Here is a 24,066-nt window from a genome sequence, read left to right as displayed (position 1 = left end):
ATATAAATATTAATAAGAAAAATGTCTTACAATTTATTTAAAAAAAACAAGACACCATTTTCATTTATCAAAATTACAAGCATTAAAAATAGATAGTAACTGGCACTAGCATGGTCTCAGGAAATATGATCTCCAGTGCAGTTCTGACCAGAGTATAAACATGTATACACCTTCTGAAGAAAATTTTGACAAACTGTATAAAAAATAAAATGACAGCCCTTCGATGCATGGATTCCATTCTCAAGACTATATATCTCCCCCCACCCCAAAGAATATATCCTAAGTAAATAAGGATGTATGCTAAGTTCTTATTAAAAGGGTATTCACTGAAGCCTTGTGTGTAATATATAACAATTGAAAATAACCCAAATGCCTATTAGTGAGCTTGGCTCAGTAAATTATCCATACAATAGAATGTTATGCAGACAGCAAAATCATGTGGTAAAAGTATATTTAATGACAAGAAACCAAGTTCATGGCATAATAATTGAAGGAAGCAGGTGACTACTCTGCATGGTATGTTTTTCTAAGAAATATTATATATGTACATATATACACATGTAAAAATATATATACATATATTTGGTGGTTGATGCCTTTTTGCTTATGTGTATATAACATTTTATTTATTTATTTATTTATTTATTTATTTATTTATTATTTTTTTAAAAATCCTATTGGCCAAAGTGGTCTTTTTTTAAAAATATATTTTATTGATTTTTTACAGAGAGGAAGGGAGAGGGATAGAGAGTCAGAACCATCAATGAGAGAGAAACATTGATCAGCTGCCTCCTGCACACCTCCCACTGGAGATGTGCCCGCAACCAAGGTACATGCCCTTGACCGGAATCAAACCTGGGACCCTTCAGTCCGCAGGCCAACGCTCTATCCACTGAGCCAAACCGGTCAGGGCTGTATATAACATTTTAAATTTTATTACATTATTTGCATTGCTTACATTGCAAAACAAAGTTATTTATTTTATTTAAAACATATTTTGATTTTTTACAGAGAGGAAGAGAGAAGGATAGAGAATTAGAAACATCGATGAGAGAGAAACATGGATCAGCTGCCTCCTGCACACCTCCTACCGGGGATGTGCCCGCAAACAAGGTACATGGCCTTTGACGGGAATCGAACCTGGGACCCTTCAGTCCGCAGGCTGACGCTCGTATCCACTGAGCCAAACCTGTCAGGGTAAAACAAAGTTATTTAAAATAAAAGTAATGTGAGCTTTTCTTGTCTAATAAATATGCATTTAAAAATGGGTTAGATATCACAAAGTTCACAGTATTTAGTTGATGACCAATAAATTTTAGTTCCTCTCTCTTCTCTAGTGACAGGAGGTATTCAAGCACAAGTCAGAAAATGGCAGATCTGGGATGTAGTTGGAGAGATTGAGGCAACAGGTTTGCATCAGATGACCTCTAATGCTCCTTGCAACTGACGTTTCATGATTCTTACAAGTCTCCTCTATTTACCTCTTAAATTACCTGGGATACAAAAATATAGATACAGTATAACTAAAGCTTGTACTGAATACATAGTAGCCGCTGCCTTACTATTATTAGCACTGTAGATTGTGAATGGAGGGGGTGTGTGTGAAAAAAATATCCGGCGCAAGGGAGGGCGGATGCCAATCCCAGCCCACCTCCTCATAGACAGCTCTCTGGCTCCATTTCTTTGTGAATGAGCGGCGGTCCCTAGGCCTCAGAGCAGAGTCAATGAGAAATAGAACTTTAAAAAGGGGCGTTATTTCCCTTTTCCAAGAAGCTGCCGGGTGGGCTGACGCTGAGTGAACCGCCCTTTCCAACCGCCTGGAGCGTGGGGGACATTCAGGACACTGGGGTTGTCAGGAAGGGACGACTGGGGACCTGTCTCTCCGCAGAGAGCGCGAGGCAAGTGGGCCTGTCCTCGCGGGCCTCCCCGGCTTTCACCGCCCAGCGCTCGGAGGCCGCGTTCCCAGGGGTCGGCGGCGGATGGCGCCGCCGCGCTAGTGGGGGTCTCGGCCGGTCCCCGGCGCCCCCACGTGCGCCGGCCACCGGGGGGCGGGGTGAGGCCGGGGAGGGGGGGGCGGGGCGCCCGCTGCGCGCGCGCGGGGCCGGGGCGGGGCGCGCAGCTTGGCCTGGGCCTGTCGGGCGCTCTCCTTCCTTCCGCGCCGGGACTGGCGGGCCCAGCTCCTCCCCCCCTCGTCCTCTTCCCCTCCCTGACCCTCCCTCCACCGGCCGTTCCTCCCTCCCTCCCTCCTCCTCCTCCTCTTCCTCGGTGAGGCGCTCCTCCAGCAGCCAGACAGCATGGCGGCCGTGGAGACACGGGTGTGCGAGACGGACGGCTGCAGCAGCGAGGCCAAGCTCCAGTGTCCCACCTGCATCAAGCTGGGCATCCAGGGCTCCTACTTCTGCTCGCAGGTAGACGCCCGCCCTTCGGCGGCCCCGGCGGCGGCGGCGGCCCCCTCCCCTGCCCTCTCCGCCTGCCCTCGCGGCCGGTCCGGACGCGCTCCTCCTCTTCCCGGGGCTGGCGCGCCTGCTGCGCTTTCTCCTTCCCCCACCCCCATTCACAACACCGGCGCCCCCCACTCCAACCCCCCTGCGATCTTGGGCCTGGAGGGACTGGGGGCGCCAGCGGGGGCGGGGCGCGGTCTGTTGCGGCCATGTGGGGTGGAAGCGGAAGCGGACTTACCCCCGGTCACCCGGCAGCCCTGGGGCGCTGCGTTTACGGTTCGGTTCCCGCCGCGCGTATTCTGCTGGGGCAAGGGCTCCCAGGTGTGCGGGCTACCGGGACAGGTGGGGATGCCTGGGGAAGGGGTGGCCTAGCCCTCGGCAGGGCTCTTGTCTTGGATTGGGGGTGGGTAGGGGGGGACTCCGGGGCCGGTAGGCACTCTGGTCTCAGCGGGATGGGGTGGGGGTCGGAAGAGACCCGCTGGGCTTTGGGGGGTGGGTTGCCTGGGGATGGTGGGAGTTGCAGGGAGGAGGAATGCTGGCTCCAGCCCCACCTCCGTCTTTGACACTTAGGCAACTTTGGGGGTGGGGTGGGGATGGAGAGGGGTTTGTGTAATTCATTATTTTCTTTGGGCATCCACAGTTAACTAATTTAGAAAACCATAGGTTAACGATCTGAGTCACCTTTTGCATTTACTGAATTTCCCATTGAGTGAAAAAGACAGTTCCATTAAGGGTTCTGCTTTAAGGCTGTCGTGCATTTTAGTAAGTTTTGTGCAGTGGAGCAAACCCAGCACTGAAACGTGTGCTTGTGTTTATGTTTACTGAAAAGTACTAGTGTTCCGGCTGCATTTCACACTCACAATTTTGGCAGAGCGGCAAAATTTTGGAATTGTGTCTTTTAGTTACAGTCCAGGTTTGTTGGAGACACAAAAATATTAAAGTATTAAATTGGTAGTGTCCTGGGGGGAGAAGAGCATGAACGTAGCCTGAAGGCCAGGTCAGGACCCTGCCCTTGCCAGTTCCTGTGCGATTTTGAACTAGTCAAGTTACTTAACCTTTCTGAGCTCTAATTCCACCACTGTACAGAGAGGAAGATGATATTTTACTTACATATTTCACAAAGTTGTTCTTAGTCCCAAATTATCCAATGAATGTGAAATGCTGGTAAAAATCCAAGGAATTTTTTTTAAAAAGGCCACCAGTACGATATAACACTGCCATATGTGAATGTCAATGAGTAGAATGAAAGCATATGTAATAACAGTACACACAAATATAAATATGTAAACATAAAGATGTATGTAAAATAAACATAAATAAAATCCAAGACACTTGTAGATAAACCATTGTAAGAGATCCTAGCTATGTTGTATGGGTCTTGTTTTTAGATAGGATATGATCCTTGACCTTGTTAGTATCATTTGGAAAAAGTTGCACATTGAGAAGTGTTGCTTATTCTAAAAATAGCAGTGGGCCTTCTCAACATACTAAGTGTGGTATGAGTCCTTTTGTTTCTTTAAAATAACTTTCAAATTCTAATTTGTTGAGGCCTATGCGGGACCTGGACTTGAAACAAAAAACACAACATATAGTTTCCTTTTGGAAATTGTGTGCCATTTGAATAGAATAATGTGGTTTACATTGTGTTTAAGAATAGGTGGCAATTGTAATGCTAAATTAATTAATATGTATAGACATTTATCTGCTGAGATTTAAAAAAAGATACTCTGAAACCATATTCACCAAACATAGGTGATACTCTCTTAGGCATGATACTCTTCAGTAGAAAGAACTTTGGCTCATTGGGGTTTGTGGAAACATTCCAACACTTTTGTGAAAACATGCAGGGTTTATTTAGTGTTATAGAATTGGAGTTATGTCATGCTGGATTCTGCAGGTATATTTCTGGTACCATTGCTATACTTGCAGTCAAACATATTCCAAGTTGCTGTCACACTGTCTCTCTCTTCATTCCTATTGCTACCTCTTAGGGTCAGTTTTTAAAATTTTTCACCAAGCCAGTTGCAGTGGTCTCTTAATGTGTTTCCCAAGTGTAGTTCTCCACTGTGCAAACACCCACCCACATACACAAAAACAACCAAACAAAACTTTTCTGAAGAAGTTATTTCCTCCCAGCATAGCACAGTCTGATTATGCTTACCCTCCACCCATAGCAAGTAGAGTTACCATTGCTTCCAGGATGCTAGCCCCTAATCAGGGCACCTCTTCTAGCTTTATTCTCTTGCTCTAACCAGAGGCTGTACGTGTACTCTTTCCTTCCCCCAACATGTCACCTGTTTTCTGAAATCACAGATATTCTTTCAGTCCCAGCTTGAGACTTGAACCAAATCACTGACTTTCCCTAAGCCAGTTTACACATCTGTGATGAAACTAGAGCTTTTTCTTGCCATTTCTCTGATTTATCTTCACGAGGAGTGTTGTGTCTTCTCTCTACTTCTTGCTCCTCCGGTCCCCAGCCTGGCTGTCTGGCCAGTTTGTCTTGGGAATAAACTGAGAATAAAACTACAAGAAGCCCTCACAGAAGAGAGCCTTTCCCAGTTGCTCTGTCACACCACCTTGTTTATTTCCTTTATAATTTATACAATCTAGTTATCTTATTTGTTTTCTTATTTATCTGTCTTTCAATCTCTGATTTAGGTGAGCTTCATGAATAAATCTATCTTGTTCATTCCCCTATTGTCATTTTTTAACACAATGCCATGTATGTGGTAGATGGTCAATACATTTTTTTAATGTGTTAACAGGTACATTTATTGAAAAAAAATTGAAGGCTAATAAAAAACATTAAGAATGTTCACTCTTTTGACCTAGGAATTTAAATTCTAGCAAAATAAAGAAAATTTCAGGGATGAGCACAGACTTGTTGCCATAAGAGCAACATGGCTCTGATGGAGCGCCTGATAAGTTGTCCTTCTACATGGTTGATCTCTCGGTGAGATCAAGAAGTGACACAGCATAACTGAGGCTGAAAATGTTGGCTGAATTCCAGCATACTGATGTGGGATCATCCTGTTTCTCTTCTTTTTCTTTCTTTACTTTTTTTATTTTAAATTCTTTATTGTTTAATGTATTACATAAGTCTCCTTTTTCCCCCATTGACCTCTCCTCGGCTGCCCCCAACCCCCAGCACATGCCCCCCGACCCCGTCTGTGACGATTGGTTATGCTCATATGCATGCATACAAGTCCTTTGGTTGATTTCTTACCCCCTCACCCCCCACCTTCCCTCATAGGTTGGACAGTCTACTTGATGCTTCTATGACTCTGGTTCTATTTTTGTTCATCAGTTTATGTTGTTCATTCTTTTTCTTTTTAAAAAACCAGGATAGTGAAATTTGTATTTTGGTAAAAATTCAAAAGATGATTTTTCTTTAAGGTAAAATAATTGTTTAGTACTTAATATTTTTAGTGTTTGGTTTACAGTAAAACTGAGAGGAAGGTACAGACATTTCTCATATATTTCTTGTCCCATAAACATGCATAACCTCCATTATCAATATCACTCACCAAAATGGTATACTTTTTACCAAGGATGAACCTACATTGGCACATCATAATCACTCCAAATCCATAGTCTGTCTTTAGGGTTCATTATTTTTATTTATTGATTGATTTCAGAGAGGAAGGGAGAGATAGAAATATCAGTGATGAGAGAGAATCATTCATGAGCTGTCTCCTGAATGCCCCCTACTGGGAATGGAGCCTGCAACCCAGGCATGTGCCCTAACCTGGAATGGAACCATGACCTCCTGGTTCATAGGTCGATGCTCAACCTCTGAGTCACACCGGCCAGGCTAGGGCTCATTCTTAATGTTGTACAATATGTAGGTTTAGACACATGAATAATGACTTATGTCCATTATTATAATAGCATATGTAGTATTTTCACTGCCCTAAAATCCTCTGTGCTCTGTTCATTCTCCCATCCATTACTACCCCCCACCCTCCAACCCTTGGCAACCACTGATCTTTTTATTGTCTTCACTAGGGGCCTGGTGCACGAATTTGTGCATATTGAAAGGAAGTTAATTAGAAAAAAATCCTATATAATAAAAGGCTAATATGCAAATCGACTGAACAGCAGAATGACCAGTTGCTATGACACACACTGACCACCAGGGGGCAGATGCTCAATGCAGGAGCTGTCCCCTGGTGGTCAGTGTGCTCCCACAGGGGGAGCGCTGCTCAGCCAGAAGCCGGGCTCATGGCTGGCTAGCACAGCAGCGGTGGTGGGAGCCTTTCCTGCTTCTGTGGCAGTGCTAAGGATGTCCTACTGCCACTGGGCTCACAGCCATCAGCCCAGCTTGTGGCTGAGTGGAGCTCCCCCTGTGGGAGTGCACTGACTACCAGGAAGCAGCTCCTGCATTGAGCGTCTGCCCCCTGGTGGTCAGTGCACATCATAGTGACCGGCTGTTCCTGGTCGTTCCAAGTTAGGGTCAATTTGCATATTACCCTTTTATTATATAGGACAAGAGGCCTGGTGCACGAATTTGTGCACAGGTTGGGTCCCTCGGAGTGGCCTGTGGAGATTGGGTCCCAGCTTGTACCCCCAGCCTCGCAGTCCTGCAGCCCTGCCTAGCACCCCGCCTTGGCCTGGTGCTGTCCCCTCACCTGCCCCACCATCCCGCCTGGAGGGTGATCGATCAGGGCTGGGTCTCCTGCCCAGCTCCCTCAGTGCCTGGGAGCCAGGTGGTGGCCCTGCCGCCACTGTTGGTCGCCATCTGTGAAGTGATTGGGTCCCCGCTCGCACCTGCCTTGACCTGGCATCGCCCATTCACCTGCTCCACCATCCCACCGTGGTCCCGCTCCTGTTGGGGCCCATCGGGACCAGCAGCGTCTCCACTGCCCCCTACTGCCAGTGCTGTATTGCCAACGCCTGCCATGTTCCTCATTGCCCCCTGGTGGTCAGCACACGTCATAGTGAGCCATTGAACTCCCAGTCTCCTGGTCGAACGACTGCCTGAGGGGACAATTTGCATATCAGGCTTTTATTATTTAGGATATATATAGATAGTTTTGATTTTCCAATTGGAATCACAGAGTATGTAGCCTTCTCATATTTTCATTCACTTAGCAATATGCATTTAAGATTCCGTCATGATTTTTTATGCCTTGAAAGCTCATTTCTTTTTAAGAGCTAAATAATATTCCACCATCTGGATGTATCACAGTTTATTTATCCACTCACTGTAGGAATCTCAGTTGCTTCCAAATTTTGGAAATTATGATAAAGCTGCTGCAAACATCTGTGTGCAGGTTTTTGTGTGAACATGTTTTTAACTCTTTTGGGTAAATACCAAGGTGCATAATTGCTGATTTGTATTATAAGAGTATATTTAGTTTTGTAAGGAAATACGCCGTACCATTTTTGCATTCCCACTGGCAGTGAATAGGGGTTTCCGTTGCTCCACATCCTCACCTGTATTTGGTGCTATCAGTGTTCCAGATTTTGGCAATTCTAATAGGTGCATGGTGTCATCTCATTTTAATTTGCGTTTATCTGATAACATGTGATGTAGCATCTTTAATATGCTTATTTGCCATCTGGTCTATATTAAGGTGTTTGGCACATTTTTAAATTGGGAATAAATATTTGAATCAATGAATAAAAGGATCAAAAGGTAGAATAGCCCTGGCCGGCATGGCTCAGCAGTTGAGCGCCGACCTACGAACCAGGAGGTCAGGGTTTTATTCCCGGTCAGGAAGGCTTCATACCCAGTGTGGGATGTGCAGGAGGCAGCCGATCAATGATTCTCTCTCATTGTTGATGTTTCTATCTCTCTTTCTCTCTCTCTCTCTGAAATCAATAATAATAATAAAGAAAGGTAGACTAGAGAGGTAGACTGCTGCATTTGAATCATTTACTAACTGGGCAAATAACTTAACCTCTCTGTTTTCTGTTACATTCTTTATTAAAATAGGGCCATTTATAGTACTTCAGGGTTTTGGTGAAGACTAAATACTAAGCATATGTAGAACACTTAGCACATCAGTAAATTTAATCAGTGTTAGCTCTCTATTATTATACTGTGTTTTATGTTTAAGAAGTTAGGTATTTTTATCTGAGATGTTTAATTTTAAGAAAAGTTTGCCCCTTTAAATGAGTGAAACCTATTTTACTTGAAAAATCAGCTTTTCAGGGGTTTCTGATGTTTGGTGATTTTTTTTTTTTTTTTAATGGACGTGTTCATTCTTATTTAATAGCTTACTAGTTTTGCTAGTAGTTTGGTAATTTATTCCTAGTCCTTAGGAGTTTATAACAATATTTTGAGGATGGAGGCTGCACTTTACTCATATTTTGTATTTCACTAAGTGCCTTGCACGCAGTAGGCAAGGCACTTAGTTCATTAAATGAAAGCAGAGGTTGGTTGGCCTGAGAAGGAAAGCATAGAGCATTCAAGCCTTTAGTTTACAGCCCAGGGCAGATGCTATCATGTCTTTAAGTTAAAGGATCATTGAGAAGGATCTTATAACTCATTATGAGGTTTAATAACTTTAAACAGTGGTCATCAAACTGCGGCTCTGTTGACTGAGTTTGCCGACCACTGACCTAGACTCTCGATTCCAATAATTACAGGCTGTTGTTGTTCCTTGTGATTAAGCCCCTAAAAGGTAGAATAGCATGAGTAGGAGACTCAGTTTGGAGTCTGACCTGGGTTTAAATCGTTGATTCTGTGTCCATGGGTAATTCATGTCCTAATTTTGTAAGAGAGGGCAAATAGTGCACCACCATCTTTATGGAGTTGAGAGGAAGGTGAATAAGAGAGAGCATGCAAAGTGCTTAGCACAGTGTTCAGTAAATGGTGTTTTATGCCTATAGGCTCATGTCTGATACTATTATAGTCAGTTACAAGGAAGGCTTAAAAGTGTTTAAAGAGAAGTATTATTTGTTTAGAACATTTTGAACAAATTCTTGCAATAGGCTCTTTCAAAGAAGCAGTGGCAAGGTAAGGTGATTAATTGGGTGTGCAGGAAGAAAGTGAGTGAGTGGCTGGGCATCTTGTAGGAGGAATTGCTCTTCTAATATGTAGTGTCTTTGAAATGCAGCCCTGTCCTCTGCAACATTTGTTTCTTCAGTTCCTGACAATTCAGAGTGTTTCTGGAACTCATCTTCATTGTGGATGGAGATATTAACCCTATTATGCGTTTTAATTATGGGGATTTTCTTTTAAATTTCTCACATTACTCACTACTCCTCGAAAGTGCTGTAAGTTATGTGATTAGACACAACTGTTGTAGTTTCTTGCAAGGAAAAGTACAATGAAGGTTGTGATTTTTAAACAAAAATAACTTTACTAATATGTTTATTGTAGAAAAATTAGAAAATACGGGTGAAAAGTTACCCAGTGTTAATTTCTGTAACTTTTCAAAAAATAATTCTTTATTGTTGGACGAATTACATATGACCCCCTTCCCCCCTATTGACCCCCTTGTGACATTTGTGATGTGTATTTTTTGTTTGTTTTTGTTTTCTGTTAATCCTCACTTGAGGATATTTTTTTCCGTTGATTTTTAGAGAGAGTAGAAGGAGGGGGAGAGAGAAACATCAATGTGAGAGAGACACAATTGGTTGCCTCCTGCATGCACCCCAACTGGGTCAGGGATTGAGCCTACAACCGAGGTACATGCCCTCAAACCGAATTGAACCTGCGACCCGTTAGTCTGTGGACCATGTTCTAACCACTTAACCAAACTGGCTAGGGCTTTGATATGTATTTTAAAAACATTTATATATTTTATATATATTAATGCATATACTTATATATTTTTTTTACAAAAATGTCACCATAATGTACATAATCCTAAGGAATTGACCACCCTTATGTCTTTCTTTTTTTTTTAATTTAGATTTTTATTGTTGAGATTATTACAGATGTCTCTTTTTTCCCCCTTTGCTCCCTCCACCCAGTTCCCACCCCGCCCCAGACCTTCGCCATCCTATTGTCTGTGTCCACAGGTAATGCATATATGCATGTAAGATCTTTGTTTAATCTCTTCCTGCCCCCACCGCCTTCCCTCTGAGAATCGTCAGTCTGTTCCATTTTCATGCCTCTGATTCTACCAGTATTTTAGTCACCAGTTTCTTCTGTCATTAGATTTCTTATTTGTTTATTTTCATACTAGAGGCCCGGTGCACGAAATTTGTGCACAGGTAGGGTCCCTAGGCCTGGCCGGCGATCAGGGCCCATCTGTGGGGCAACTGGCAGGGCAATGGGGGGGGGGGGGCCTGTTGGCACCTGCCTTGGCTGGCCTAGTGCCTCCTGCTTGCTGGCCCTGCCCCCTGCTGCCACAGCTGGTTGCCTCCCTCTGCGGGGCGATCAGGGGGCCTCCACTGGCACTCGCGTGGGCCAGCCTGGCACCACCCGCTCGCTGGCCCCGCCCCCTGCCACCTCCACCAGTTGCCTCCTTCTGCAGGGCAACTGGTGGGGCAATCAGGGGGCACCTGCCTTGGCTGGCCTGGGAACTGCGGGCTGGGCGCAGCTCCTGCATTGAGCATCTGCACCCTGGTGGTCAGTGCACATGATAGTGACTGTTCGTTCCACTGTTCGGTCAATTTGCACATTAGTCTTTTATTATATAGGATTCATTTGTTGACAGATACATATTTGTTGCCATTTTGTTGTTCATATTTTTTATCTTTACCTCTTCTTCCTCTTCTTAAAGAATACCCTTGGCATTTCATATAATACTGGTTTGGTGGTGATGAACTCCTTTAGCTTTTTCTTATCTGTGAAGCACTTTATCTGATCTTCAATTCTAAATGATAGCTTTGCTGGGTAGAGTAATCTTGATTGTAGGTTCTTGCTATTCATCACTTTGCGTATTTCTTGCCACTCCCTTCTGACCTGCATAGTTTCTGTTGAGAAATCAGCTGAGAGTCATATGGGTACTCCCTTGTAGATAACTAACTGCTTTTCTCTTGCTGCTTTTAAGATTCTCTCTTTGTCTTTAGCCCTTGGCATTTTAATTATGATGTGTCTTGGTGTGGTCCTCTTTGGATTCCTTTTGTTCGGGGTTCTGTGCACTTCCTGGACTTGTAAGTCTATTTCTTTCACCAGGTGGGGGAAGTTTTCTGTCATTATTTCTTCAAATAGGTTTTCAATATCTTGCTCTCTCCTTCTGGCACTCCCATAATGTGAATGTTGGTATGCTTGAAGTTGTCCCAGAGGCTCCTTACACTATCTTCATCTTTTTGAATTCTTTTTTCTTTTTGCTCTGCTGGTTGGGTGTTTTTTTGCTTCCTCATATTTCAAATAGTTGATTTGATTCTCAGAATCCTCTACACTACTGTTGAATCCCTGTATTTCTTTATTTCAGTCAGTGTATGCTTAATTTCTGACTGGCCCTTTTCAATTTTTTGGAGGTTTCTAGAAGATTCTTGAGTAACCTTATAACTGTGATGTTTTTTGTTTTTTTCCCCCTCCCAATCGCACCCCTTTCCCCACCACCTCATAACCATGGTTTTGAACTCTATATCCAGTAGTTTGCTTTCTTCCATTTCTTTCATTTGTGACATGTTTCTTTGTCTCTGCATTTTGGCTGCTTCCCTGTGTTTGTTTCTATGCATTGGGTAGAGCTGCTATGTCTCCTTGAGTTGGTAGAGTGGCCTTGTGTAGTAGGTGTTCTATAGGGCCCAGTGGCTTAGCCTCCCCAATCACCTGAGCTGGGAGCTCTAGTTGGACCCCTTTGTGTGCTGTGTGTACAATCTTGTTGTAGTTGAGACTTGATTGCTGTTGGTGTCACTGGGAGGAATTGACCTCCAGGCCAATTGCCTGTGAGGACTAGCTGTGACTACAGTGGGAGATCTGCTGTGCTGGAGACACCCCTGTGAGTAGGACTTGCTTCAGTGGGGCTCTGGTGCTCACTGAGTCTGCCCCTTGAGTGTGTCGCTTATGGATGTGAAGAGTTGTAATCTAGTATGGCCTGACATTGCTGCATACACTGGCTTTTGGATCTCCAGAGAGGTGCAAAATCAGCCACTGCTTGGGGCCACCAGGCAGGAGCTACAGAGAGATCTGCAGATTCCTCCTCTTTGTATTGGGTTTGGAATTACCCAGAAGAGGCCTAGCTATGAAGCAAGGCAGGCTGGTGCTGGTGCTGGGTCTTGGGCCTTTTATTGATAGATTTGGGGCTCCCTGACCCAGCTGCTGCTTGTTTGAGAGATTTTAGTCAGAGCAAGGACAGGCCATTTATATGCAAAAGCCACTGCACACAGCTTGGGTAGGGTTGTAAATTGGATGAGGTTAGGACTTAGGGAATCACCAGGGTGGAGCAAACAGAAATGGCTGCCAGTCAGCCCTGCACCGGGGAGGTCCCAGCATAGGAACAGTGATCCCTGCAAGCACCTCCATCTGGGAGAAAGCCACCCCAAGTTCCTGCCCCCGTGCCAGACAGTCCAGTTCCTCCTCGTATGTGTCTATGTTCCCCAGAGCCTCTCCCTAGTGCTGGAGCTCAGAGGAAGCAGGACCTTGTAAGTTCAGTTGGTGGTGCTGGCCTTTTAAGAGGAACAGCTGGGTCTCCAGCAGCCTCTGTGTCACTGAGCTCCAATCTGCACTAGTTTCTATAGTCCCTATTCTTACTGCCCATAGGGACTTCTTTCCCCAGCTCTGGAACCCTGTGCTGGGGGTCTGGTGTGGGGCTGGGACCCCTTGCTCCTCCCGGTGGCCTCCACAGAGACAGTCTCTCTCCTGATTAAAAAAGTGGCACACATGGGTGCCAGAACAGCCTGTTCTGCGCCTCTGCACCTCCTACCAGTCTCAATGTGCTTTCTTCTTTACAGCCAGCTTTCCAGCGATTTTGGATGATGGTTGTAATTTTAGTTGTAATTTTGATGTGGTTGTGGGAGGCGTGAGTACAGGTGTTTACCTACGTTGCCATCTTCCCCCGTCTTTTTCTTTTTAAAATATGTTTTTATTGATTTTAGAGAGAGGGAGAGGGAAAGAGAGAAGAGAGAAGAGAGAAGAGAGAAGAGAGAGAGAGAGAGAGAGAGAGAGAGAGAACGCGCGAGAGAGCGCGACATCAGTGTGAGAGAGTAACATCAATCGTTTGCTTCCTGTACACACCCCTACTGGGGACTGAACCTGCAGCCTGGCATGTGCCCTGACCAGGAATCGAACTGGCAACCTTTCGGTGCATAGGACAGCACTCAACCAAATCGGCCACACTTGCCAATATATTGGTAAGACCACCCTTATGTTTTACCAATATATTGAGAAGTTTCAGTATTGCAAAGGGAACATAAGGTCTAGATGGCTGCTATTCAATATTGTACCACCAATAATGAAAATTGTATTGACATGTAAGTTTGTTAAGAAGTTAGAGCTCATGTTAAAGTGTTCTTATTTAAAAGAAAAAAAAGTTCTCCCAGTTTTGTCTCCAGGAACTTACTGTTTTTTGTTTTAAAAAAAATTTTTTTTTAATATATATTTTATTGATTTTTTACAGAGAGGAAGGGAGAGGGAGAGGGAGTTAGAAACATCGATGAGAGAGAAACATCAATCAGCTGCCTCCTGCACACCCCCTACTGGGGATGTGCCCGCAACCAAGGTACATGCCCTTGACTGGAATCGAACCTGGGACCCTTGAGTCTGCAGGCCGATGCTCTATCCACTGAGCCAAACCGGTTAGGGCAGGAACTTACTGTTTTATTGCAAAGTTCAGTAGGGACTTCTTCCTGATATACCAGAGCTGTGCCATACCTGTGGGAAAGTATTCCTAAAAACCCTGTCAGCTGGGGTCTGCTAATGGGGTATTTATTTGGGTCATAAGCCCATGTCTCTAAAGAGTAGATAGAGTATAAATTATAAGTGAAATTAAGACTAGCAATTTCCTTATCATCATAATGTGGGAGGCAGCAGAGGCTTCTCTACATTGTGAACCTGCATTTGATGATTCTGTCTTGATAAAAATGTACAGAAGGGCAGCCTTTGCTTCAGATTTTGACAGTTAACGCTGTCTTATTCATCAAGCTATGAGCTTAAATCATTCAGTAAAATAGGTAAATGTAAGGTTTTAGACATGGCAGAGGTTTATATTTTTTTCTGAGTAGGACATGGCTTTTTTTTCAAATGGGATTGATTTTATTTCTAATTTCACTAATTAGTGTTTGTGATGGGTTTGACTATTTGAATACTGATAACTTTGCATTGTTTATTAAACAAATGTAGAGAAAAATATAAATGCAGTTATTACATAAATAATTTATTATTTTTTTGGAATTGAGGTTTTTGTACCTTAAAGTCAAGGATTTATATGTAATATGTTCTTTTTTTGCTAGACTGTTTTTATTAAATGTTGAGTAGAATAAAAGACTGATAGTAAATCATCCATAATGATACAGTAGAAACATGATACAGTACTTACCACCTAATTTATTAAAAAGAATATTTTGGTAAAATAGTACAACCAAAAGGCTCCCATGTGTCCCCCACCCTGAGGTACTCCCGTATACTGAATTTTGTGTTTATCATTCATTTGCTTTTCCATGTATTTGATTTCCTTGCCTGATAATTATTTCAGTGTAGGTTACAAAAGGTGATTCTCAACCACTCCCCATTGTTATTTAATAGCTGATTATTTTTATCTGTTAGGAAGAGTTTTCCCTCATCAACTGGTGAATAAACTACCGTTCCACCTAATATTGGCAGAATAATATTCCTACTAAAAAGACATGTAATGGTAATATACTACTGGTCACTTCCAGTGGTCACAAATGTAAAATCATGTCATCTGTGATCCAAGGTAATTTCACTTTTCCTTTTATTTCTTTTCCTTGCCTAGTTGCTCTGGGGAAGACTTCCAATAATATATTGAATAGAAGTGCTGAAAGAAAGCATTCTTTCCTTGTTCCTGGTATTAAAAGGAAAAACTTTCACTCTTACCATTGACTGTGATGTCAGCTGTCAGCTTTCCATATGTGGCTTTTATTATGTTGAGATGGTTTCTTCTGTTTCTACTTTATTGAGTGTTTTTATCATGAAAGGGTACTACTTTTAGATTTAGTTATGTTTATTTTTCCTCAGTTGTAAAGTTAGGTTGTTAGAGATCTTTTTTAATGTATGTTTGTTTATAACTATAAACTTTCCTCCAGTATTGCTTTTGCTGCATTCCATAAGTTTTGGTATATTTTGTATTTGGTATGTTGGATATTTTGTTTTCATTTGTCTCAACGTATTTTCTTATTTTCTTTGTGTATTCCTCTTTGACCCCAATGGTTGTGTTAGAGTGCATTGTTTTTTCCTTTTTATTTTGGATTTTCCAGTTTTCCTTTTAACTTGCCTTTCTAAAACCCAAACCATTGTAGATTTCTTTGTATGCCCATTCATTTACTTTTAATGGCTATAGATTTCACCTACGTTATAGGATCATAATTTAACCTATTTTATATTGATGGATACGTAAAGTCTTCCATTTTTCACAATTATAAACGCTGCAGTGAGCATTAAATTTGCATGTATCTTTGCTCATTTGTCAGATTATTTTCTTTGGTTAAATTTCTGAAAGTGGAGTTACTGGGTCAAAGTACGTTTTTGTGTGTCGGTATACAGGGTGGGGCAAAAGTAGGCTTACAGTTCGTATGAGAAACACGAGTTTATTCTTGTATTATTCTTTATTAATTGTTGTATTATTTTCCATATGAACAACTGTAAACCTGCTTTTGTCCCACCCTATATCTGTTTTTATGTTTAAGTATTTATATGCAATATATATATATATATATATATATATATATATATATATATATATATATTTTATTGACTTTTTACAGAGAGGAAGGGAGAGGAATAGAGAGTTAGAAACATCGATCAGCTGCCTCCTGCACACCCCCTAATGGGGATGTGCCTGCAACCAAGGTACATGCCCTTGACTGAAATCTAACCTGGGACCCTTCAGTCCACAGGCTGATGCTCTATCCACTGAGCCAAACCGGTTAGGGCTGCATGCTATATTTTGATACCTGTAGCTTTCTTAATACCAGCTGATCATTCAGCACTTTCATTAACTTTGTGTGTTGTACCCATTTGCTCATACACTCATCAACGTGAATTGATTTTAGTTTTGAGATGGTGGAAAAGATGAAGGTAATACAGGTTCTTAAGGGGATGGATGAGTGGGTAAGTGGTCACATTATGAAACCATTTAATGTTAATTCTAGCAAATACTTGTAGGATGGTTCAGAATAGGAAAGGATTAGGGAGAGACAAGAGAGGGTTAATGTAGGGAAACCAGTTGAGAAGCTGTTTTGGTAGTTTGGCAAGTCAGTAGGGCCTAAAATAGAGTAGGAGATGTTGGGATTAATTAGGTAAGAAGAGTAAAATAGGAGATGACGTGCTCTGACTTAGAAATGAAAATACAAATCTCTCAACTCTGGTGGTACTTTTTCACTCTCCAGTGATTCATAATCCTGCAAATAAATAGGAATCACCTACATAGATTATTTTTCAAGTTTCTGACTTAATTTGAGACAGGGAACAGCATGTGTATTTGTAAAGAAAAGCTTTCTAGGTGATTCTAATATGTCGCCAGGACTGAGAACCCTATATCAGCTCCTAAAATTGGTATACACCTGCTGTAGTAAAGAAAAAGTGTGTTCTCTCGGGGTGAAAATAAAAGTTTTAACTACTATTTATAAAAGGTAATTAGTAGACAGTGCATTGTAGTTGTTAAATAGGTGGAAAATAAGGCAGTAAGACAAAGAGCTCTCAAGGAGTACTGAATAAATACATTGGATCTTTTAGGCTTAGGGTGGGAGTGTGTGTGGTCTGGACACTTTATGGAGAAGGTAGCATTTGAAATAGACCTGAAAGGGTAGGTAAAGCTTCTGAGGATACAGATATAAATAAAGGTGAATGTCAGGAGCAGATAGAATAGGTTATGCAAAGGAAAAGAAAGTGTGGCATTTGTCTGGGAAACTCTAAATCTAATTTAGTTTACTGGTGCATTTTTTTTTCCAGAGATAAGGAGGGAAAGAACACCCAGTTAAGGAGTCAGAGGTGTATTCTTCAGGGAAAAGATAATTATGCAGGGTTTTGAGTGGTCCTAGTCTGAGAGTGAATAGAAGAAAAGAGTGAGATTGTGGTTTAGGGAAGGAACACTGTTGAGCCTCCAAGAGCTATTAGGACAGTGGTCGGCAAACTCATTAGTCAACAGAGCCAAATATCAACAGTACAACGATTGAAATTTCTTTTGAGAGCCAAATTTTTTAAACTTAAACTTCTTCTAATGCCACTTCTTCAAAATAGACTCACCTAGGCTGTGGTATTTTGTGGAAGAGCCACACTCAGGGGGCCAAAGAGCCGCATGTGGCTCGCGAGCCGCAGTTTGCCAACCACTGTATTAGGAGATTTGAAAATGTTCATGATGCCATCAGTTATTTTGAAGACCATGAACCGGTTGCTTCATGGCCTCATCAAGTAAGAGGAAGGTGGGTATTCTTATACAGTTGAGAATTTGGTTTCTTCACTTACTTGAATCCTCATATATCTTGAAGTACAAGCCATTAGCTAATTAAACTGTTTTGTGAGACAGTTCTTCACTTGATTTAATGAGAATAATCCTATTAGTCTTCTTATTAAAAAGCTGAAATTGGATGTAAGTTTCATGAGTCAAATATAAGCACCATGAAATGCTCTAAGGAAAACACGAGACTATTTGAATAGCTACTTTTTAATGAGTGTGCGGAATTTCAAAATATTAGTTGATGACTACATTGAAAATACAGTTGGGAGAAAAACTGATGTGGGGCAGAGTTGAATACCAAGTAGTTTGAAAAATGTAAAGCATCTTATGCTTTTTCAGGAGTGTGTTTGCTGAAGTAGAATCAAGGATGATTATTTTTAAATTTGGTAATTGGTCCATAGCTTATGATTTCAGAATAGATATGAAAGGAAAATAATTTTCCTTGAATGCTTAAGGTGTGTCCTAAATGTTGTTCTTTACAGATTACCCTGGGTTTTTTACTCTGCCCACCATGAAGTGAGGATGGAGAAGGGTTTTGAAATATAACGTCTTTAAAAAACTTAAATGGTTTTTAGTTTGTTAGCGTTTACCTGAGAAAATCAAATCAGTAGAGATTACAATGCAATAGACCAGTGGTCGGCAAACTGCGGCTCGCGAGCCACATGCGGCTCTTTGGCTCCTTGAGTGTGGCTCTTCCACAAAATACCACGTGCGGGTGCGCACATACAGTGCGACTGAAACTTCGTGGCCCATGCGCAGAAGTCGGTTTTTGGCTCTCAAAAGAAATTTCAATTGTTGTACTGTTGATATTTGGCTCTGTTGACTAATGAGTTTGCCGACCACTGGAATAGACCATTACTTAAACTGTAGAGGCAGTGATAGCTAAAGGGGGACAGTTTTACAGAGAATATGCTATTTAAAACCAGTTGTCATCTGTGTTCTTAAGGGAGAGAAGTTTGAATGGAGGAGAGAAGAGGACATCTGATTATGTAAGTGTGATTGGTTTGAATTACACATATGGAAATACGTACAAGTGAGAATGGCACCAGCTCCCTGCTCCAGTCTCAGTCAGAGCAGCTCTTTTGTTCCGTTTTAAATACTGAAGATTGTTTAGATTTCTTTTTAAAAAGAGATCTGTGGTCAAGAGGGCTGAGAAGAAAAATGTTTGGAACCTACTCTGATACACTCCAGATGGCAAACGTTTCAATTAGGAAAGTGTTCATTTAAAATTGAGGGACATTTGATGATTGGGTTCTGGATGTTGTCATATTGTAAATGACATTACCTTGTGAGTGGAGAAACTAGGAACAATAAAAAAATGGGGAGTGTATAGACATACCCCTGTAAGGGGTGGTCACTGAAGACAGCAATGTTGGGAGGCTAATGAGATTGGTGGGGGAAGGAAGGAGTAATCGGATGGTTTCTCTGGATGCCAGTCTGTTAAACCTAGTTCACCAGAAGGCTCATGTTCCCCAGGGAAGAGGTTGAAAGAAGTGGGCTGTGTGTTTTGGCCACTGTGGATACTCAATTGTGGGGCAGAGAGTAACTGTCTAGTCATGTTGTGAGCAGGAAAGTATAAACACGTTGCCTTACTGCTGTATTAATTCGTACATTGTCTGTTTCCAGAGACAAGTTGCCTTAACTCAGAATAAGAAAACAGATGGTGTTCAAGTTAAATACTGGCTGTAGGAAATAAGCCTTAATATATATGCACTGTACATTTTAGAGGTTATACTAATTGTAATTTATTGTATATAAAATATCTTTTAATTTATTTCTAGAGAGAGGAAGGGAGAGGAAGAGGGAGAGGGAGGAAAAGAGAGAAAGAGAGAGACATCGAAGGTGAGAATGAAACACTGACTGGCTGACTCCTGCATGCCTTTCCTTAGTTGCCAAGAATTTAAAGTGAGGGGTGCCTGGCTCCCTACTCCCCCTAATTTATCTACTTCCTCAGGAGCAATCGCTGTGTAGCTCCAGGAGTTTTTAAGGTACATGGTACATCTCTTAATCAGCATATTATTCAGCAGAATTTAGTAGGAACATTCTATTTTCCTGTGCTTGATAACATGGGTTACTATAGTGTCTAATAAAGAAATAATTACTACTAGTAAGAGAATTAGCATACAATGATAATAGGCTCTGTGAATGAAAACATTTAACCTTTTGTTGATGTTTAAGAGGTAAATATGATTCTGTTGGATGCCAATCTTCTGTTTTTTTTTTTTTTTTTTTTTTTAATATATTTTATTGATAATTTCACAGAGAGGAAGGGAGAAGGATAGAGAGCTAGAAACATCGATGAGAGAGAAACATCGATCAGCTGCCTCCTGCACACCTCCCACTGAGGATGTGCCCGCAACCAAGGTACATGCCCTTGACCAGAATCAAACCGGGGACCTTTCAGTCCGCAGGCTGACGCTCTATCCACTGAGTCAAACCGGTTTCAGCTAATCTTCTGTTTCTTTTTTCCCTTTGACTTTATCCCTTTTTCATTTCTTATTATATACTGAGACATGTGTATATATTTTTCATATTTATATTTTTGAAAATCTAAGTTAAAATTGTTTATTTAGCATTTTCTCTTAAATCTGTCTCCTTTTAACTTGATGTCATCTGCTTCTTCCTCTCTCCCCTGTCTGCTGCTAGACTGTCTTTGTTTTTACTCATTTTTATTGGGTTATTATAAAGGATAAACTCAGAGGCAGCCAAATATGAGGTGCACAGAGCAGGGTATTGGGGGTGGGGGCAGTGCAGAGCTGGATCTTATCCCCTTTACTGAGCCACTGCTTCTTCAGAGCACTGCCCAGGAGCCTATAGCGGTGTGGAAAGAGAGTGGACTTTGGAGCCAGAGAGCTATGTATTCAAATTCCAGCTCTGCCACCTAACAGCTGTTTGAGCTATCAAATTATTTAACCTTTTACTGCTTTAGTTTCCCTGTCTGTAAAATGGGAATAGTCATATCCAGTTCCTAGGATTAGTGTGAAGTCTGAATGAGATAATATAGAGGTGAGGTGCTTCACACAAAAAGGCTCTCAACAAATTGTAGTCTCCACTACCAAACGTTGAATGGAGGCATGACAGGCTGTTATCTATGATGGAGGTGACAGTCCTGCTGACCCAGCTTGATGGCAACCTTTCTCTATAGAGAATCACCACCTGGTCCTTTTTACTCAAGAAGAAGACAGGGCTATTTTTAGTTTTGAAACAAGACTCTGAAGTAGAAGTAATGACTTCTTCCCTATTATGTATTGGGAGGTTTAGATAATAAAAGTTGGTAATAATAATTAATAATAAGGGTTGGTAGTAATAGTGAAATGGCAGGTAGAAAGGAAAGGAAAGATCAGCAAGAAAACTCTTGATTTAAAATATCCAGCAATACTTATTGAGAGACATAAAATGACCACCACTTTATAAAACAAATATGACCAAGTTGCACAATGTAGTATATGAAAGAATAATCAACCATAGTCAGCTTCTTTATTTCAGTGAGGTAGAAATTATTAAATAATAGGAAAAGCTATTAATATAATACATCAAATACAAAAACTGTAATTGTTTTTTTGTAGATTATTAAGATGTATTTGATGAGATTCAATGTTAGTCCCTAGTAACATTATTTTAAGAGTAGAATTGGAAAAAAAATTCCCTTAATGTAAGAAAAAATATATGCTTCCTCCATTTTCATTCGTTTTTTCAAAATCGTTTCAGCTATTCTAGTTTGTTTGCCTTTTTACATAAATTTTGGAATCATGTTATGATTTTGATTAAAATTACTTAAAACTTATAAATGAGTTTGGGCTTTTAAATGAATTGGGGAGAATTGATATTTTTTTTCTGTTTAGTCTTCCATTGCATGAAGACAAGATATCTCTATTAATTTAGATATTAGTTAATTTTTTAAAAAATCATTGTTTCTTAGGTTTGAGCATACAGCTTCTGTATGTGTTTTGTTACATTTATGCTATTTATTTAATTTTGGGAAGGATGATTATAAATAGCATTGTTCTTCATAGTTTTTCAATTATATATTGCTAGTATATAAAAATAAAGTAGATTTTTATTTGTTGATTATGTATTTGTGACCTTGCTAAACTGATATTTTAGATCTGGACTGTTTTTTCCCTTGGTATTTTTATATAGATAAGTATGTCATCTTTGAATGGGGACAGTTTTATTCCTTTCCAGTCTGTGCCTTTTTAATTTGTTTTTCTTGCTTTGTTGCATTGCAAGACTTATGCTGTGATGTTGAAACAGAAATATTAAGAGTGGAAATCCTTGTCTGGTTCCTTAGGGACAAGGATTGTGTTTTTCACATTAAATGTGATATAACCTGGAGACTTTTTGTAGATAGTCTTTATCAAGTTGAGGAAATTCTCTTCTAGTCATCTGAGTTTTTATCATGAATGGATGTTGAGTTTTGTTTCCAACTATATTGTGAATTTCTCTCTTTCTCCTTTTACTTCTGTCACTTTTTGCTTCCTGTATGTTGTTAAATATATACAGTTCCAGCTGTGGGCAAACTACGGCCCGTTCGACTGTTCTATCCGGCCCGCGGAGCCGAAAGAGCGGAGGGTTCTCTTGCTCTCCCCTCCGCTCCTTTACTTTGAATTTATATTAGTTCACACAAACACTCCATCCATGCTTTTGTTCCGGCCCTCCGGTCCAGTTTAAGAATCCATTGTGGCCCTCGAGTCAAAAAGTTTGCCCACCCCTGGTTTAGACTGTTATATCATCTTAGTTAATGACCTTTTTAAATCATTATGCAGTTTTTCTTTTTACCCTTAGCAATTTTCTTTATTTTTAAATCCTCACCTGAGGATATGTTTTTATTCTAGAGAGAGAGAAAAAGAGAAACATCAATTGGCTGCCTCCCATGCATGCGCCCACTAGGACCAAGAATCCCACTGGCAACTTTTTGGCGAAAGGGATGACGCTCCAACCAACAGCCTCCCAGCCAGGGCGGCAATTTTCTTTTTTATCATCACATAGGTCCCTGAGGTGCTGTACATTTTTAAAATAAACTTTTCTGTGTTTGAATGGGATAATTTCTTTTGATCTTTTAGTTCACTGAATCTTTTCTCTGTCTTCTCCACTTTGCCGTTGAGCCTATACCAGGGGTGTGCAAACTTTTTGACTCGAGGGCCACAATGGGTTCTTAAACTGGACCGGAGGGCTGGAACAAAAGCATGGATGGAGTGTTTGTGTGAACTAATATAAATTTAAAGTAAAGGTGCGGAGGGGAGAGCAAGAGAACCCTCCGCTCTTTTGGCTCCGCGGGCCGGATAGAACAGCCAAACGGGCCGGATCTGGCCCGTGGGCCGTAGTTTGCCCACAGCTGGTCTATACACTTAGTTTTTCATTTTAGCTATTATATTTGTCAACTAAAATTTTTTCATTTGAAAAAAAATTTTTTAATATCTTCTTTTCTTGGCAAAGATTTTCCTCTTTTTCCGTGGGTTTCAAGGATGTTCCTGATTGCTTATTGGAGCATTTTAATAAAAGCTCTTTAAAGTCTTTGTCAGTTAATGCCAACATTATGAATGCCAGCATTGGTGTCTGTTGACTCACTTCCCTTTATGAGTTAAAATTTTATTTCTTTTTTTATATGTTGCATCATTTTGAACTGTGCACTGGAGATTTTGAATATTATGAGATCCCGAGTCTTGTTTAAATCCTTTGCAGAATGTTGGTATCTTTATTTTGGCAGGCTACTAATCTGGTTAGATTCAGGCTGCAAGTTCTGACCTGCTTCCTGTGGGTGGTGGGTTCCAATGCCACTACAGTTTTCAAAGCCTTTGCAGTGCTCTTTAGATTTTTCCCAATGCTTGGTTTGAGACCTGGCTGATGTTCTGTTTTCACAAGCACCTCTATTTTGTGTTATGAACAACTTTATGGGGCTACTTTCTGGATCTTCGTTGGGAATCCTCTTTTTTGGTCCTCTAGCTGGAAAGTGGGGGTTTAGTTACCTGCTCTGCTGCACACTTCAATGACAGTGCCTGTGTCTGGGGCTAAATGGCAGGAGGACGCAGAGGAAAAAGCCTTGGGGTTTGGCTCCACCCTCTCTGGACAACAGCTTTACCCTTAAGAGAGGAAAATGCCTTTTTCAAAGAATTTTGGCTTCTATAAAACAAGCTCATGGATCACTT

The 24,066-nt window shown here is 41.3% G+C and overlaps 1 protein-coding gene across 1 annotated transcript in view; it reads left to right on the top strand.

Moving 5' to 3' along the window:
- Positions 1 to 2,089: 2,089 nt before the first annotated feature.
- Positions 2,090 to 24,066, top strand: part of METAP1 (methionyl aminopeptidase 1) — a 79,018-nt gene continuing 57,041 nt past the window's right edge. Inside the window, exon 1 of the mRNA XM_080657797.1 lies at positions 2,090 to 2,408. Within this exon, the coding sequence (XP_080513923.1) occupies positions 2,295 to 2,408 (114 nt within the window). The 5' untranslated portion in view covers positions 2,090 to 2,294. The remainder of the gene's footprint in view (positions 2,409 to 24,066) is intronic.

The sequence above is a fragment of the Plecotus auritus genome (assembly GCF_963455305.1).
Source record: "Plecotus auritus genome assembly, chromosome: 1".
Classification (NCBI taxonomy): Eukaryota; Metazoa; Chordata; class Mammalia; order Chiroptera; family Vespertilionidae; genus Plecotus; species Plecotus auritus.
This window is presented reverse-complemented; position numbering and strand designations above follow the sequence as displayed.